Below are 19,741 nucleotides of genomic sequence, written 5' to 3'. Positions count from 1 at the left end.
TTGGAGTGGCAGTGCACCAAGGTTACGCCGAGCGTCAAACAGCTCTTTGAAATGGAATGGAACCACGGCAGACTTTCCAAAACTGGACTCGGACGGATCCAAAATAGACAGTGCAATATATTAGACGTTAAGTACTTCGTCAAACTTCATATTTATCTGTTGATACCCCCAACTTTTTTTTCTTATTCAAAAGAAGACCTTTACTTCTTAGTATTCTTTAATGTTTAAATAAAGCCTTATTAGTTTGTCTGTTGTGCACTTCCTCCTGTTAGTATCTTTGGACGTCCTGCACTAAACTGTTTTATTGTAGAGATCACTACAGTATCTTCTTGATATTTTCTATTCTATATTTCTATCATTGACCTTCTACTTTCCCCCTATTTTGTATGTAGGCTACTCTTAAGATTTCAATGTTTTCATCAAATATAACATTCAACAACAAAATTCAATAACGTGCTTTAGCCACTAGGCGGTGCGGGTTAAAAAAACAGTGGTCTAGTGTCTCCAATCACCCAAACCATGACTATTCTCTCAACTCAGTATATTATATTCTTTAATTAAAAGAAAATCAGTAACAGTAAGTAAGTCCCTTTTCTATCAGCTGTGCACCGTTATAGTGTAAATACAGCCTATCTACCAATTGGATCAAATATAAAAGTCAGCCTAATTAGTTTTGATACTGCAAGGAGACATATTGTGTGAAAAAATATGTAAGATGTTGTTTAATTGCTGATATATTTATGATCTACGTCACATGTTCAGTTTTTGCGGCATTTCTTCCAGTTTGTCAAAAGGTCTTCTCATCAGGGCTCTATAAATAAATAACTACAGCAGATATGTAATATTTAATGCAGCCGAACCGTGTATTGCAATGCCGTTATGTGATGACTTATGTGAGAAAAGCAAGAACACTCGGAAAAAAGTATTTAATTTTTTTAAATGTTTTCCGATTTCATATCGCATAAACATTGCATTGCGGCTAAAACATCCAGGATTATCAAAACCTCTGAAAAAAGAAAGGTGTCTCTCTGAATCGAAAGGGAAAAACACAAAAGCATTGTACACAATTCAAACCAATTAATGTCGTATAATTAACAAGGATAAACTGATGTTTTTTAGTTGATGAGTAATGCAGATATATCTGTTAAATCATTTGATCATTGGTTTTATTATGAAAACTTTGAGACCGGAAATACTGTTTTCACCCCGTGAGGGTTGACGCTAACTTTACATGGAGGCTGCCGCATACACGTTCTCCTGGCGAGACCTCAAATCATCTTCGTAATATCTATCAAACTATAGATCCTACATATCGACTGGACGTGGATTCTAAAAGTACAATATACACTTCTCGCTAGAAATCTAATCAAAAAGCGTTTTAATGGCCAAACTATCCTACAATTTAGGATTTTCCAGAGAGGGTTATTTGTGAGTATACGACCATCTGTAACGTTTGCAATCAACGGGAGCGCTAGAGGGCGAACACTTTAAAACGTGATTATAGGTCGTAGTGCTTGAGCAATCGAACTATTTGGTCGTATGAGTTGGAGGACTTGTTGTTTATTTGATCTCATGAAGTCCCTAACTGACACACACTGAACAGTCTGGTGGGTTATGGTCCAGGACATTTTATTTTGTGTTCCCATGACAACATGTCCAAGATGTCCATGAGCTACATTTCAAAAGCTTAAAAATAATCTAAATGCTTACATAACATGTCCTTTAATACATTTAACCTGTTGTGGAAACATTATATGAAACAAATGAGATAAATATCGCTGTGACACTGATCGGGACTTTAACCCTAAACTTTCACAGTAAACCCAAAGTGACATATGCACAATTAGAAATATGATTATGATCTGCTCAGTTAATTTAGCTGATTCAATTATATTGAGTTAATATGTTCTTATTCTTCAATTCAAAGAATGTTCAAACTAATTTAAACCAAAAGATCATCCTCGTTAATTAAGTTAAAAATAAGAGTTATTTCACCATTAAAGCCCAATGTGACATATACGTATGTATTTCTTGTCAGAAATGTGTTCTCGGTGGTCTATTTAGTCTAAATGATGTTCCCCTTAAGTTTCCCAAGAGTAGAAATGGGTCCGGGTTCTTAAGGGTTAACAGAAACTTGTTCACCAATTAAACTTTTTCTTGAGGTTTCTCCTTTACACCTCCTTTAGCTCAGTTTCTTTTGTTAAGCAAGGGTGAGGTCTGCTTTAAAGAAAGGGTAACAACAAAAGAAAGAAATGTGATCCATCCGAGAGCAAAGTGTCCTATAATGGGTTAAAAATAGTTTCTAAGACCTCTGAACTTTGACAGGAGTATAATAAGGAGAAACACAAGGTCTGTGACAGTTGTGTTGTTTTGTGAGTCTAAGTAAATGTGAATGTTTGCATAGTTTAACTTAAAATGATTCTTATTGATCTTAAAGCATCTAGCTTAAAAACAATTGATATTACTTTAACTTTTTTTAAACTTGTTTTCTTTCACATTCAATTGAAGAGTGGAAGGGTGTTTATTTATAGAAAAATGTGTTAAGGAAATCAAAGTTTCCTTGACTGGAAACATATCAGGAAGCCATCACAGTAATGAGACAGGATATTACACCTTCGGCCTGATCTGTATTTCACTTTACAGTCAGGTCTCTGTTCTCACTGACGGTGTCGACTGTGAAGCAACAACGGATCACATGTCACGATGAGTTGCAATAATGACAGGAATGTGTCATTGTCCATGGATAAAAGTTATTTCAACTTCTTTGATTTGCCCTCACTCATAAACTATTAGTTCATTTTATTGAATTGTTGGCATTTTGTGACTGAAAAGTATAGTTATATTTTTTTCTTACATTTAATATTTATTTAAATGTTACCGTTATATCAATAAAAGAAAATCAGCTTAAATCACTGACTTTATTTACAGATACAAATACTCAAGTAATAGCTTCTAGAAAGATGTTCAAAAGAGCCATTTTGTAACTTTGGCATACTTGATGCTCAACGTGTGTTTTTATGAATGTAGGTCAAGAATTTAGACACCAACATTTAACATTACATTTTAAATAAATCATTATCTGCTAAGGTATGTAATTAAGCTCAACATGTAAACTAGATTAAACTTGAGATTCAGTTTCTAACTTATTTTGTATATATTGATTGTTGTGCTTTTATTTAGGTCTTAATGCGTGCAATGTGTCTGTTGATTGTGTATATATAGGTATATACATATTTTTATATATATTTGTATTTTTGTATTCAGGATTGTGGGAAACGGTATTCCGATCTCTCTGTCTGTACACACAAACTGGAAGATTGGCAATAAAGTTGACTTTGACTTGACTAACAGAGGGGTTATGTCTCTTTCTCAGAGAACCAGAATTTCAACTTGTGTTTGTTTCCCAGTTTCAACACATCATGCAGGTCGTCATTCAGGTGCTGACAAACCTGTTCCAGGGTGTTGCAGAAACCCCCTCCTCCTCCTTCCTCCTCCCTCCTCTCCTCCGCCCTCCTCCTCCCTCATCCCTCATTACCCGCAGCAGCATCAGTGCTGATCATTCTCACAGGAGCTCTCACACACAGAGGAGCAAAAAAAGCTGAAGAAACTTTCTTTAAACTCCACGTCTGACTCTCACACCTCAGGTAAGTCTTTATTGAAAACCTGATTACTGAGTGGTTACTTTAATGTTTTGTTATTGTTCATTTTAATAATGAATACCCACTTCTTTCTCTCATTGTTGTTTGCTGTGTGATTTCAAAGACCATTGTCCTACTTCATGATGTTTTTACTTTTCCTGGAATAGATTAACGATACTGAGAAATGTTCTGGTTTACAGATTATCAAAGAACTCAATATTACTTTAAGTTTGCTAACTTTCTTGGCTCGACCTAACATCGTTTAAAAATGTGCTATAAAAATAAAACTTGATTTGATTTCTCTCAAAAGCATGACAAAGAACGCAAGATGGACTACTAGTACTAGAGTAGTGTATATAGTATAAAAGTCAAGTAACGTCAGTCGTGATTGTTTTATTTCCGTATATCATTTTCAAACAGGATTTCAAAAATGTATTGACTCTAAAAATTATAATCCATTACTACAAATTCTGGATTTGTAAAATTCATTGTTTTCAAAATGTTTACAATCTTGCTTAAATGAAAGATTCATACAAATATGAAATTCGATCAGGTATGAATATGCTGTGAAAAAGTTTAAATATCTTTGGGATTGATTCAGATTTTCGAATTAAAACTGAGGGTAAATCGGTGATGGAAAGGCTCTCAGATCAGACATGTTCAACGTTAACTCTCCATTGTTTGTCGATCACTGTCGTCCTGATAGAAATGGAAGGAGGATTGATCGTATTGGCCGCTGCGTTGCTGCTCTTTCTGTCACCAGAAGTCCAGGGAACGGCTCATTTGTCTTTTTCCAATAATACACAGGTGGGAGTTTTTTCACTTCAATCCTCTGAATGTAAATAACCAAATTACCTGCTTGACCTTTGTACTTCAAACAGGTAACCAACAGATATTTTTCCAAAGACCAATTTCCTTTGTATTTTGAAGTGTTGATAATAATTTACAAATACATTTTTAAATGTAGCAGCTCTTTAATAAAAGGTCAGGTTGATCTGTATAGTGTAGTATTTCAAATCTGCCGTATTTCTTCGGTCTGGACTTCTCTTTCCTCTTTTATTGAGAAGTTGTTGACGCAGCCTGACTTCAAGACTCAAATTCATAACTTTAATAAACAAAAACATAAAACATGGCTCTGATTTTAAGAGGTCTATACTAATAAAAGTATTAATATTTAAAAGAAAATCAAGAACAATTCTAAATAGCCTAAACATTGACAAGTGCTGGTCAAGATCCAAGATCCAAAACACAGTGGACGCTACACTTCCCATAATGCAACTCAATAGTTTCTAGACATCTCACAAACTTCAAAAAGCTTTTTGAAATATAATTAGGACATTATGTAACATGCTGAGTACTCTTCGCCATGAGTAAACTGAAAAATTGTCAAATTGGTGAAGTGTAACTCAGCAAAACATTTAAAAAAAAAAGAAGACCATTTAATAAAAAATGTTGACAGAAATGTTTGAAGTTGTTGGTTTAATTTAAAGGTAGTGTAGTTGCAGTATTCTTCTTGCTGTCCTGAGTTTGTATCCTCATGTTTGATGGCAGAAATAGTAAATCACTTTCTACACAAAATGTCAGCTAAATAAAATGTAATCCAACTACAAAATAGATGAAGGAAAGAATGAGGCCAGCTGAGAGTAGCCGCAGATGTTTAAAGGTCACCTATTATGCAAAATCCACTTTTTCATGAATACTTTAAAAAGAAATGCTTAAAACATACTATTGATTTCAAAACTACACACAAACAGCTATGTTTTGCCCTTAAATACCCCCCCTAGGAATAGATCCCTAACACACAATGAAGTCCACCATCTGATCATCATCAACATGTGTCCCCTCTGTGGAAAGAGACTCTGAACGTTTCAGGAAAAAAGATTCTCTCTCTTTTTGTCCTGATCCATTTATATGAAAACCTGTCTGAAAATGAGCTGATCAGATTTTGGCCACTTTATGATGTCATAACGATGTGTTGGCTTGTGTAACCATCAGCCAATCACCAACCAAGGTAACCCCCCCCCACCTTATCGCCTGGATCTCCTTCTAGAGCACCATTGTGTTCTTTTTAACCAAATATCTCTCAGAGGGGCGTGGGGAGGGGCTCCTTATTTTCATCTAAAGTAACAGACAGAGAATCAGTACTTTGGAAACAGGGCTGAAACAGAGGGGATTATGGGTAATGTTACAATGATCTGTTTGGTGTTTGGAGCCAAACACTTCAGAGACATGTTTTGTATATATCTGAGACCTGTAATATATTGATGAAAATCAGTATAATAGGTGACCTTTAAAGCCCGTGTTGATGTTTCTGTGTGTGTCTAACAGGTGAACATCACTCGAGATGGCTGTGGAGTCTCCAAGCTGTGTGTGGAGACTCCAAAGAACTGCGACCCCTCTGGAAACTCTCCCTGTCTGTTTGTCTCCGCGGTCTCCTCCGACCCAATGCCTCCCAACGGGGTTGACCTCTCCGTCGAGCTGAGCGGAGAGTCTGCAGGATACATCGCTTTGGGACTCACTGCCAACGCCTCAGAGGTAACACACACACACAATCATGCAGTGTGGCCATTTTTTATATATACGTACAGTTATTCTATCAGAGCATGTATCAAAAGTAGGTAAACAAATCTTCACTTATAGAAACAATGTAAATACTGCGTAACATCAGGGCAAACAAAATCCCACATTATTCCACAATTCCATCATCTCATTAAACCTTTTTTAAAAGCATACTTTAGTTCTGTGAAAGGATATAAGGGATATATGCACTGTACTTCACTTTAATTAATATTGTATGCTGAAAAGCGTATATATATATTACAGCACGATCTTTTGTTGAATAGATTTGAGTGGTTCAAATTTTGGGTCGCGATTTATTGACAAAGGAAAAAGTGGGTCCCGAGGCCTGACCAGTTGAGAACCACTGGTTTAGAGGATCCAGCCCCTGGAATAGGCCACATCATATTTGCCCACATTTGTTTGAGGAACACCATACGGCTGCTTTGTTTCCATGGAGAAGTAATAAACCGGTGTTTTATTACCTGATATTACAATGATGCCTGTGTTATGTAATCGCGCGCCAACGTTTCCTCTTGTGTGTCACGCAACATTACCCAGATGCCAAATATAACATTTCATATATTTCAACTAAGATTTAAACTGAAGGAAAACATTTAAAAAAACGTCAGACTGTCATCAAATGTGCTACTTCTTTAAACGCTGAAGATATATAGCATAAGGCCACTTAAAAATATGTTGAATATTATACTTACATGCTTCATAATGACCTTCTTGTGTTTGTGTATTGTGCTGCTGCCTTTCTGTCTTTTCCAAATATCCTTTATACACTCTTGATGCCTCATACACTTGTTTTGTAAAACAATTTGTTCTCGTTATTTTATTAACACGTTTTCTCCAACGACTATGACAAAATAATTTCACAAGTATTTTTCTTGTATTTTTTAAACGTTTTATTGTAAATCGAGCAGAACATCACGTTTTATTTGTATTCATTTTAACATTCTGTGACTCTGTCAAAGTTGTTATTATAATTTAGCAAAAGGGGAATTTTTCCCCAATTTGCTATTCTCTATTCTCCATCAACAAATCAGAGTTTTTTACACGAATATCTTGAGGCATAATGTGCAATGACTTTCCAGAACTATGTGAGACCTCGACAGGAACACACAAAGACATGATGCAAACACACACACACACACACACACACACACACACACACACACACACACACACACACACACACACACACACACACACACACACACACACACACACACACACACACACACACACACACACACACACACACACACACACACACACACACACACACACACACACACACACACACACACACACACACCAGCCATCTCAGGTGAACACAGAGCCAAAACAAAACAATATGAGCTGGACACTAAACTCCAGACGCCTTAGCAAAGACACTGTACTGTAGCAATGTGTCATTGTCTTCACTTCAAGGAAGCCATCTCATATTTTCACCAATATTTATTTCGGCAGGGGACCAGCATGCTTTTCATCTGCGCTCAGAACAGCTCGCAAAACGGGACGTTCTTCTTCCGGACAATGCAGAGGAACAACACTGACGATATGCTCACTCCAACTGAGAGGGTGAGATTTCAAATGTACTCATAGAGATGTTGGCATATTCATGTATTCACACTTAGGGAAATGTACTTATGTATGTGATATGAAACAATGGAGGACCAGAAATTGAAATGCCTTCATATCTTTTTTTTCTACTGCTTACAATTTAATCTTAATATGAGAAAATGAAAGTGATTTAATGAATGCACATATTGCTCAGATACTCAATTATTGTCCATTCATTCAACTGTCACACATTTAATTTAAAATAATGATAGATCGTTCGATTTTTTTTTTGTCACCCACCTGTTTGCAATCAAATGCCAAAATTAGATTGTACATTAGATTTGTAGATGTGAAAACTGATCTGAAAAGTCTGGTTTTGAGAGGCAGCTGCTGTTAGATTCGAGTTGCTCAGTGAAGCAGATGTTATCCTTGGCTTCAGCACACAGCCTTGGAAACAGTTATTACATTATCTATCTTTTTCTAGAGAGTGAAAGAAATCCGTGGCATGGTGAAAGGAAATATGATCAAGTGTGAGTTCACTGTCCCCAACGTGAACGCCTCCAACACCAGGAGCACTGAAGCCACTACCTTCTCCGTCCTGCTCGGGAACGGAAGCTTCGACGGAAGTAAGGAAACAGTGCTTGATTATTTAAAGTTTTTTACAGATTTGCACGCTTATATCCAGAGATAAGAACAGATGAACTGCTTCCACTTTGAAACGTTTACTGATTTGATATGATTCTGTATTTAAAGGTCACCTATTAAGCAAAATCCACTTGTTCATGTCTTGTATAAATCAACATGTGTCCCCTCTGTGTAAAGAGGTAAATGAGAATGATCACCATGTTTGGTGTTTGGAGCAAACACTTCAGAGACATGTTTTATATATATATCTGAGACCTATAGTATATTGATGAAAAACAGTATAATAGGGGACCTTTAATGCATTCTACTATATATTTAAGGGCTGTCAATACATGTCTAGCCTCCCACTGATTTGTCCTCCTCTTGTGATTGTTCAGGTGCTCTTGGTCTCTTCAATGTCTTGTTGAAAAGCAAACGACTGGACCTCACCAAACCCGAAAGCAACGTCCCCACAACAGCAGCACCCACCACCATGCCCAACAACAGTGGAGCTCTCCAGCCTCATGGTAAGAAAAACAGTAAAAAGGACCGGAGCTAGCGTTCGTTCCTGGGTGCGTTGTGCATCCACATCCCTGCAGCACTCTCCACAGCTTTATCAGGAAACCGTATTACTTCTCTCTCCGCCCCCCCTTCGCTGCTCTCTCTCTCTCTCTCTCTCTCCCCTCCGGTACACGGCACCGTAAGACATAGCGTGGAGTTGCATTAGGTAACGCTGTGGTGGCTGTACTGCTCCAGCCGTCTCCTTTGTGTTTGTTTGTTTCCCCCTGTCTGTGTTGTTTGTGTGTGCGTGGTGACTGTCACTCCCGGCTCAACCTCCACTCACCTGCTGCAATCAGCTGTGCACCCTCCCCGACTACACACCTGCTTTCCATCAAGCCATTTACAACGGCATATCAACGGAGGCTCCACAACCTTTCTCCGCCAGATCGTCAAGTATCAGCCGTATCTCGCGTCTCCCCTCCGGTACACAGCACCGTAGTGTGGAGTTGCATTAGGTAACGCGAGATACGGCTGATACTTGCGCATTAGTTTCTGTTATGGATCAGTATCAACAGTCCTGCCAGTAACGTTACTATATTATCAATGCTACTTTAGTTATAGCCTGATATATGATAGCTAACTTTACAATGTTGTGATGTGACGTTAGCTAACATTCTGTAGCTAACGCCGGTCACTCACCAAGATAGCTGCCCAGTTCTCCACTGGTTCTCCTCACACCACAGCTCAATTTCTCTCCGATGGCCGTTATTTCTTCTAATCCTTGGCTGCTCCTGGTCTCTTGGACGCTTAGCAGGCTCATAATTATAAGGTTGTGGTCCGTCATATGCATTCGAATATTCATGTTCGACTTCTTCTGTGTCTTCTGTGTCGAAACTAGCATTGGGATCCATGTTTATTAATACGTTACACCGGCCGCTCCCCCCCTTGTGTCCCCCGTGTTACGTCACACGCGGGAGGTCACGTGCCGAGGCTTTTTTATGCGGAAGTGAAAATTTCTTACAAAAACGACGCCAGATGTCACTGTAGTGTATATTTCTGTATATTTTTTTGAAAATCTAGTTTATTCATCATTTTCCTACACATTTATTCACTGGTGTCTTTAACCTGGAAGTTGCTCTTTAACTGGATCCATCTTTTTTTAAACCTCTGCATATAAAACCGGATATCTGTAAAACAAAGAGAGGCGCCATGGTAACAATCAAACAGCAGAGGAGGAAGAGCTTAATGATTTAATATTTTGTGATAAACATCTTTCTCCTCCTTCCCTCCAGCCGTGCTGCTCCTGCTGAGCGTCCTCACGCTCTCCGTCCTGCTGAGAGTCTGAGAGGAGAGAGAGCTGTCCAGTTTGACGCCATGAAGAAAGAAAGAAACCGAGTGTCAAGCTATTTATTAAAATATTTTCACTGAACTCATTAAGACATGTTTGAGGGGAATTTTGCACTTTTTTTGTTCTTGAGATGTACTTTGTGATCAAACTCCAGATTAAACACTTGTTATGGTTCAAATGCCTTAATTGGTTATATGTAAAGCGTATTTGAGCATTAGGAAGAGCGCTATACAAATCCCATGTATTATTATTATTATTATTATAAATGATGTTATTAATTTCCTGCATAGGGCTATAGAAAAAGTGTTGTAATTACAGTTTTGCATTTATTTAGTAATATGTTTCCATCTGATCCAGCCTATCTAGCACCTCAGGTAGTTTTTATAAACACACATTTGCAGGCTTTGAATTGTTTACTGAAACTAAAGTAAACTTCAACACACATTCAGGGAAACCCAAGCCAAACCAGCTGTGTCATTATTGTGTTTGAATATTTACATGTAAAATGTACTGTGACTGTAAAATACTTTTTAAAGGGAAATAATAAATGATTAAATTACATTTTAATTGTAATTGTTTGTGGAGTCATATCATTAACAGAGTTGTTATACACATGTTGAAAATGCATCATGGTACACATAACAAACCATGACTTTAGGACCGCAACGGACACTTCATATACTGTAGCTACTGAATCAAATCTAACGATTTGTGAAAAATGCCAGTAATAGGGCGACGCCTGCGAGCTAGTTCAGGCAGTCAACTCGAGCACCAATGATACATTAACACGTGACGCACCTCGTCCCTCTTACAACCAACCAAACACATTCTCCTAAACATGCCGCTCTATTTAAGCTGCCAGGTCTTCCTGCCTCTGCCTCGCTCATGCTGCTGCTGCTGTCACTGCTGTGTTCACTTTCTATTGCTGCTGTGTTTCATCTTGCTGCTGCTCGCCTGCCCCACCACCACCCCAGCTTCCACCTGTAGGCTCGGGGGATAGTTATCTAATCATCAGTCAATGTTCACTTTAAATCTGTGGAGTGATGAGGCCCGAGCCTAGACGCCAAACTCAAACTATATGCTGATTCTAATAAACATATTAAGAAACACTTGAGTTGTCTGACTGAAAAGTATTTAAAGCTGACAGTGATTGCAATTTAGTATGGTCTTATCACCAGTCTAAAACCTAAAAAACACTCAGATATCTCTTGAATAAGACAGAAGTAGAGGGCACATTTTCACAATAAAGCATATAAAACAGGGAATTAATGCTTGAAACGTGACTTTTTCATAATAACTAGGTTTTTTGTCGGATCAACTAATTGATCATCCATAGAATGACATCACCTCAGCATCATTCACAACAACTGAAAAAAAATGGTTTGTGATTTGCCATTAATCTCAAAAATAATATTTTAAACATAATTCACAATTATGACTTAAATACCCGTTTCCTTATGTAAAACAGACAAAGTTAAAACCTTATTCAAAGACGAAATCAAGGCAGAAATATTTGTAGGAAGGAAAGACTGACTTTCAAAGACAACAGGTGAGTATGTTTTAAACACCAGGCCAAAACCCACGTGTTTTTGCTGATGGGAACTTGGGTCCCCCTTGCAGTGCGGGTGCAGCGAGCCGTTTGGCTGATGCAGAGCGGAGTGCACGTGCTGGGGTGTACAGTTTAACCATGTCCTGGATGTAGGAAGGGCCAGATCCATTTGCAGCATGGTACGCAAGTATCAGTGTCTTGAAGTGGATTCTAGCAGTTACTGGAAGCCAGTGAAGGGAGCGGAGGAGCGGCGTGGTGTGGGAGAATTTAGGAAGGTTGAACCAGCCAGGAGGGAGTTGCAGTAGTCTAGGCGTGAGATGACAAGAGTCTGGACCAGAACCTACGCTGATTTCTGGGTCAGCTGGGGACGTATCCTCCTGATGTTGTAAAGAGTGGGTTGTAGCAGCTATGTTTGCAGTGAAGGACAGTTTGTTTTCCTTGACGGGACAGTTTTGTCTAAGCTAAGCTAGTTCATAGCTAAGAGGCTCTCGTTGGTTTTTATAGTCGCAGCTTCTGCCTGATCCATGATTTATTGCAGATTTTGTCTCCCTTTTGCAGGTTTTGTTTTTTGCAAGCAGAGGAACTGGTCTGATGTCTATCTTTTTTTATGCTTTTCGAGTTGTGGTTGGCTAGCCCAGTGTTTTTCAAAGTGGGGGCCCCGACCCCCTGGGGGGCGCCAGGGGGGTCACGCAAAGTTTGAGGGAAAGGGGAATTTTTTTCTTTTTTTAAAGTTACATTTTTTTTTTTTAGATGTTATTAATAACTGCATATCTATCACTCTATGTGTCCTTTGATGCCAAGTTTTTTAATATTTTTTATTTATTTTTTTGTTTTTAAATCACACGACCGCCCTTCAAGCCAATCAGAATCGAGCTGCCGCTACTGAGAGTGAAACTGAGTGTCTGTTCAAGCTTTTGGAGCAAGTGAGAGCTAATGAATATTTCGCTCTGCAGCTGGATGAGAGCACGGATATAGCAAATATTGTTGTTTATATATATGAATATAAATATGTTTATTGTTAATATTACTTTTGAATATTATGTATAAATAGCTTTCAAAAAGGCTAAAAATATATGTTAATTGTTCATATTACTGTTCAAAATTATATAATATTATAAAGACAGAAATCACTTTAAAAATGCTTTAAAATATTTACTGTTGATATTACTGTTTAATATTATGTTAAGAATGTTTATAACAGAAGACACAATCAATGTAATGAATGACAAACAAAAGATAAATAAAATAAAAAAATTAGAAGAATAACTCTTTATTAATTATTAATACAAATATATATTAAGCTGTATGATTAATTTGTCATATTTTCCATCATAATGTACTCATCATTTAAAAAAAAAATTGCAACAGGGGGGTCCCCGCCAGACGATAATGCTATATGGGGGTCCTTGGCATTGCAAAGTTTGGGAACCCCTGGGCTAACCAGCCTTGTGTTTTTTTCACTGAGGGCTTTTGGTGGCGCTGTTTGGTGGATGGATGGTTTTTGATTTTCTGGATCAAGAGTAGATTTTTCCAGTGTTTTTTCTTTTTCTCCCCTTTTGATGCAAGAGAGATTTTTCTGCTTTTGGAAGTGGACTGTTACAGATGTGGGCATCTGTTTAATGCCTGTTATATAGTTGACGCTCGTGATGCCTTTCTCCAGTGCAAGCTTGATGACATTCTGGATCCCATGGGGTCGGATGAGATGGCTCAAACTCCCGGTTGGAGTCTTGGTGGCGCCAGAGATCTATCAGCTCAAGCAACATGAGCTGCTATCAGGCCTGGCTGGCATCGAGCCTATTGCGGATGACATCCTGGTGGTCGGGTGTGGCGATACGGACGCAGAGGCTGAAGAGGACCACTACACCAACTTAAGAGCTCTCATGCAACGGTGCAGGGCTGTGAAGCTCCGATTGAGTGAACTCAAGCTGCAGTTCAAGCTCAAAGCGGTAGATTTCCACGGCCATGTACTGTCTTCAGAAGGACTGAAAATATACCCAGAGAAAATTCAAGCAGTGTTGGAAATGCCTACGCCCACGTATGCTAAGGCAGTGCAACGCATGATCGGGTTTGTGACATATCTGGATAAGTTCCTACCAAGGCTATCGGAGATCTGTGAGCCTCTTCGCAGACTCCTGGATAAGGACACGGCATGGCACTGGCTGCCAAAACACGATGATGCAATACGCGAGATAAAGCGGATGGTCACCAACACGCCGGTTCTCATAGCCGTGGGAACATGTTTCAAATGGGGGGTGCTGTGGGGATGACACCAGGGCTGGTTCTGACCAATGTGCTGCCCTATAAGGCAATATTTTAGCTGGCAATGAAAAACCTCTACAAAAGACCAATACACTGCAAAAAGAGAAATATATTGACATGTTGGACAGCTTATATAAAAAGGCTTCAAATTTATTATATATTATAATGTGTTTTAATTGGAGGGGTGAACTTCACATCCTCTAGGGGGGTCCGGGGGTATCCCCCCGGGAAGATTTTTTTTAACATTTTAAAGTAAAATGCTTCAATCTGGTGCACTTTGAGCGCCCAATTAGAGACTGATCTAGGGGGTACAACTCTAAACACCCATATGAAAAAGATCGGTTTGCATTTTATTAATCAAATAAGCAGGTATGTGAACATTTCCAATAACCTACCATAGCCAATAACAAATACATGTAACTTATTTTATTTTTGTTGTTCATTCATATCTTATTTTACAAGTTAACATTTATTTATTTATGTATATTTTAAAATCTCTCCAGTTTTAAACGATATTTTTGGTTTACTGTCCTATAGTATACATTGGAATGATTTCAAACCTGTTTTTATTTATCCTAATAATTATAAAGGTGTGCCTTGGAAATATTTGTTTACATAAATTGTGATCAAAACGTTTGAGACCCACTGAGATAACTTCGACTAAAGTGAACTATCTAAGCCCTCAGAGTCCTTTACCTCACTGAGCCTCTCAGTCTGACAGGAGAGGACTCTCCCTCCACATTATTGTAGAAACAGCTTCTTATATCCGTTAGCACAGCAGAAGCTAACAACAATCCCCGCCGGTACCGCGGTATCCCCTCTCTCTATCTCTCTCACTTTGGCTGTGAGCTGCAAACATCCCCCACTTCATCACTCACAGCGCCCATCGTACGGGGCAAATGGAAAATGTAACTGGGGAAAAGGGTATTATCTTTACTTAATTATGAATGTTGTTACATCAAGGCTGAAAATTCGTTTTTTTTTAAATTATATCTTGTGGAAGTGCAGATCCCCTGTCCTCCACCAGGGGGTGCTGCAGCACCCTCAGCACCCCTACTTCCCACGGCCCTGCATCAAAAACAATCCAGAGTGATGCCAGCATGAATGGACTGGGGTGCTGCTTGCTGCAAAAGGCGCAGCCCATAGCCTTTGCCTCACGCGCAAACACAGACTGAGCAAAACTACGCTCAAATAGAGAAAGAGTGCTTAAGCATAGCTTTTGCATGCCAGAGATTTCGCCAGTACCTATACTATAAGGCAGGGACACAATCACTGCAGAAACAGACCACAAACCACTGATGAAGATACTCAAAGACAAGTTTTCCTGCCAAAAAGTGAAACAAGTCAATGAATCATGGAGTCATGCTGGCTCAGCTATCAAGCTTCAGGTTTGTAAGATTTAGAGGAGTTTTTAAAGTTAAGAAAGGGAAAACCTGATCTAAGTATGTTTTTATATCTTGGATTTCTCTCTCTTCAGTTCCCCGTTAATATTGCAGGAGAACATGATGTCATTTCTTTGTAAAACCTCGACCAGTTATTTCCAATGTAAGACCATGTTCTTCTCAGAAAACGTAGGAATAAAGCAGATTTAATTAATAACAATCACGTAGAATTTTTTGTAACTTTCAGACCTAAAGGAACGATTAGCTCCACTTGAAAATGCAGCAACCAGTAACTCTCTCAAGCTCTCAATGTACATTTGGGCATGTCAACATGAATGTGATAAACGCATGTACAGTAATATGGTAAAAGTCTGATCCCATCATTTAATCATGAGAGATTACTGGAAATGTAGTGAACTGTTCTGGGTTCGGATTTTGCAACAACAATTCATCAAACTTTTTGGTTCAGCTTTTATAAAGAAAGTAAAGACCCTGTGTGTAGAAATGTTACGTGATAATGCTGTTACTTAGAATGTTCTGATATTGTGTTGAGAGAAAACTTCAGGGTCAATAAGCTGTATTTATGGACTTCTGTCTTTATGGATGTTACCACAACATTTTCAAATCTACAATAGGAGTTTAACTTCCTCTTTTTTTACTACCGAAAGCTGAGGCTCCTTTTTATATAAATATTTGTTGCCATGGCATCCGAATAGAAATGCAACATCTGACCTCACTGCCAATTATACAAGATACAGTACAGTGGAGATGCTGCTACTATTATGATAATGACTTCTGTATCTATGTTGTGAATCACATTTATATTTAAGTCTTCAACGTGTGTTTCTGAAACACGGTGTCTGTTCATTTCTATAGTTCTGGTGTTTCAGGGATAACTACACACTTTTTTGGGACTCTTTAAGTCTATAATGTGCCTTTTTTGTGGGGTTTTTAAACCGGAGAAACACAGGAATTATGTCAAACTGTTCCTGGGTGTCAAATAATTTGTTGTCTTTCTTTAAATCCAGTTAAGACAATGTTGACCGATGCACTTTAACCTGACTCCTTCATGTCAGGTTTGCTGTATTTCATGTCACTTCTTGATGTATTACTGTGTAATGTTTCTGTGTGTCTGTATTCATCAGTGGTTTCTTCTGTCGTCTTGTATTTGTTCACTGTATGTATTTTATATGGTGCTGGTTTCTTACAGAACAAATACTTTATTAGGCGTATTGGATTGTGAAACTTAACGACACTTTTATTTCCTCATCCCTTCACACGTTTTTTTATCTCTAACATTGACGACACATTTACACAAATAATAAGTCAACAATTTCACAAAAGGTGACAAATGCTAATTTATTCTGAGTCACCACTGGGCGGGACAGAGAGCTGAAGCACGAGTTAAACAAATACATTATGATATTTTTCTTTATTTTCTAAACTCTACCTATTGGATTTGAGTATTGCAAGAAATATTACAGTATAACGAGTACTTTGTTTTTAACCTTTTCTAATGAAAATACTGTGTTGAAAGCACTTGTGCTGGTAAAAGATGTATGTTTACATTAAGGAATCGCTGCTTATTACAGTAAAGTACTTTGTAAACAATTTGAAAAGCCATTTGTTAATTTTTGGATGGGTAGAAAAGCCAATTAAGGTGATAATAAATTAAAATATAAGAGGCCAATTCTGCAAACCACAAGGCTTTAAAAATTGAATGTGATATATACAAATAACTCAATACAAATGTGTGTTCATTTTTCTTATTGAGAGATTTTCACTCCTGGTAGTTTTTAGTGCTGATTAATAAACATTGGCTCTCAGTAAAATAATCTTAAAGCCTTGATGAGTTTACTCTGGGTGTGCATGTTGTATTTAATGTCCTATTCTGCTCTTACTGTAACGGAAACCATTAAGAGGCATGTTTAATCAATCTCATTACAATACATTTCTTCAAAGAAATATTCCTGACTCCTTAACAGCAAAATAGGTTAAAAGTCAATGAACAGAAAAGTAGCAAAGGAACAGGATTAACATGTACTGTGTTTGAGTGGTGGGCTGGTGGCTGTGTTTAACTAAGGAGGTGCTAATACAACCATATCTTTACTTCTCTTATCGTATGAGTCTTATCTAAAGAACGTTTCTAATTTCAAGGCAAGGTAGTCTTTTAGTAGTACAGAGAAAACGAGAAACTTCCCAGCGGGGAACGTTCTCACAACTTTGGCTAACATTACCTACAGGTTCTCATAATGTTTTAAAGAAACGTTTTAATCTGATGTTAAAAGAACCTTTTTAGGATGTTTATTATTTCAAATAATTTTCCTATAAGGTTTAAGGTTAACTAAGACATAACGTTTTAACTGCGACATTCAGAGGATGTTTTCAGGATGTTATTAAGGCCTGAGTTTTTTTATAAAACGTTCCTTTAATGTGATATGTTAACAAAGGTGGAACGTTTTGCCTGCAACATTCTAAGGATGTGTTTTGGACGTTGTTGGAGTAACACATTAAATATGTTCTTTATAAAATGTTCCCTCAATGTTACATGATAACAAATGAAGAACATTCTCCAAGAAACATTCTGAAAATGTTTTCAGGAGGTTATTCTTTTTTTATAAAACGTTCCTGTGATGGCAAATATTAACACGGTCATGGTCAACGTTAGATTTATTTCTAGAGCGCTTTAAAAAACAAACTTGTTGCTTTTGTTTGAAAAGGATGTTTTTAAAAAATCTGAAAAAAACAAACAAGCACGTAATTCATGATAAGCTGTAAGCAGATATTGCATGTTTGCGGTGGCATGTGTGAGTTCCCAGCTAGACATTTTTGTTACCATTCATTGTTCTAGGAATGTTTTCAGCGGGACGTTTTATTTTGGTTCCCAGAATGTTCTTCTGAAAGGTAGGATAAAGTTCTTTAAAAACATTCTTCAAATGCTTCGTGATAACCTTCTTAAGATGTTTTTGATAACCTTCTTAAGATATTGTTGATAACATTGTTAGAACATTATGCCCTACTGTTCTTAAAACGTTTTCTGCAGGACGTTTTAGTTTGGTTCCCAGAATGTTCTTCTGAAAGGTAGGATAACGTTCTCTAAAAACCTTCTTAACATTTTTGGTGATAACTTTCTTAAGATGTATGAGCGCATTGAGACAATGAATAGGACATATAAATACGAATTTGAATGCCAATATTCACTCACATGCACTTATAATCACACTAAGGTATGTAGGCCCACAGTATTCATAATAATCATATGTGTAAAATATCAGAAAATAATCACACTTTTTTCTCACTATAAAGGTTGTGTCTCGTATGTAAGTTCTAACTTTTTGATAAGCTATCTGGCGTGTGTGGTTTGTGAGGGCTGCGTATAAACAGTGTCCGCTGTTTCTGCATATTGGATAAAAATCATTATTGCACGATTTAGATTTGAGACCGACAGACATTTAGAAGAACGGACTCTCACTGCCCGTCCCTGAAAACCCTGTTATAAATATACAAAACAATCATTAATGGTACATCTGTAAACATCTGGGGCCTCAGAGTCATTTATAAACGGTGCGTACGCTCAAAAGATGGCGTACGCCATGTTTATACACAAAGTTTGCGATTTATAAAAAAACAAACTTGACGGGAAAATGTGCGGTCCTCCAAAGTCGACACAAACCTGTCCGTCGAAGTTTTGTGCAGCCGGCCACAGCCTCTGGATGATTAAGTCACCTGCGGCTCCTACTGGATCAGTCGTGAAGCTGCACGCAGATGAATCCCTAGTTCCCTAAACAGAGGCAAAGACAAGACAGGACATAATTGTATTTATTTTTAATTTAAATATATAATAAAAATAAAAGACATTAAATTAAATTAAATACAAATTAAAACAAAAATAATTGGGCAGTAGCAACATTATCCTAAAAAGTGTACAGGGGCGGGACATCTCTAAGCGGTTGACCAATCACAACAGAGCCGGCCAGCTAACCAATCAGAGCGGACTGGGCTCTGGTTTCAGACAGAGGGTGAAAAGAGGTGCTGCAGCAAAGGAAGTATGAGAAAAATAAAGAGCTTTTTGAACATTAAAACATGGAGACATGTCCCAGTAGAGACACTAAATACAAATATGAACCTGAAAATTAGCATAATATGTCCTCTTTAACATTTGAAAGTGAAAGAGCAGTGCATTTTTCAAAGATGTAGGTGGGATTTTACATTAATCAATTTTAGTTTGTAACACCTTAAGTGCCAGCTAAAAGCAGCTGTACCGACTTCGGGTTTGACTAATGGAGGAGTAGGTTGAAATCCTGTCTAA

General features: G+C 37.8%; 1 protein-coding gene across 1 annotated transcript; it reads left to right on the top strand.

The window, feature by feature from the left end:
* Window positions 1-3,509: 3,509 nt before the first annotated feature.
* On the top strand, window positions 3,510-10,815 carry LOC307018053 (putative ferric-chelate reductase 1). The gene is made up of 7 exons (XM_079648111.1): window positions 3,510-3,644; window positions 4,345-4,445; window positions 5,967-6,173; window positions 7,677-7,787; window positions 8,254-8,395; window positions 8,792-8,920; window positions 10,187-10,815. The coding sequence occupies exons 2-7, from the start codon at window positions 4,347-4,349 to the stop codon at window positions 10,237-10,239; spliced, it is 741 nt and encodes a 246-aa protein (XP_079504237.1). The 5' UTR covers window positions 3,510-3,644; window positions 4,345-4,346; the 3' UTR covers window positions 10,240-10,815.
* Window positions 10,816-19,741: the final 8,926 nt, after the last annotated feature.

Source organism: Notothenia rossii, assembly GCF_949606895.1.
Source record: "Notothenia rossii genome assembly, chromosome: 9".
In the NCBI taxonomy this organism is placed as follows: Eukaryota; Metazoa; Chordata; class Actinopteri; order Perciformes; family Nototheniidae; genus Notothenia; species Notothenia rossii.
This window is presented reverse-complemented; position numbering and strand designations above follow the sequence as displayed.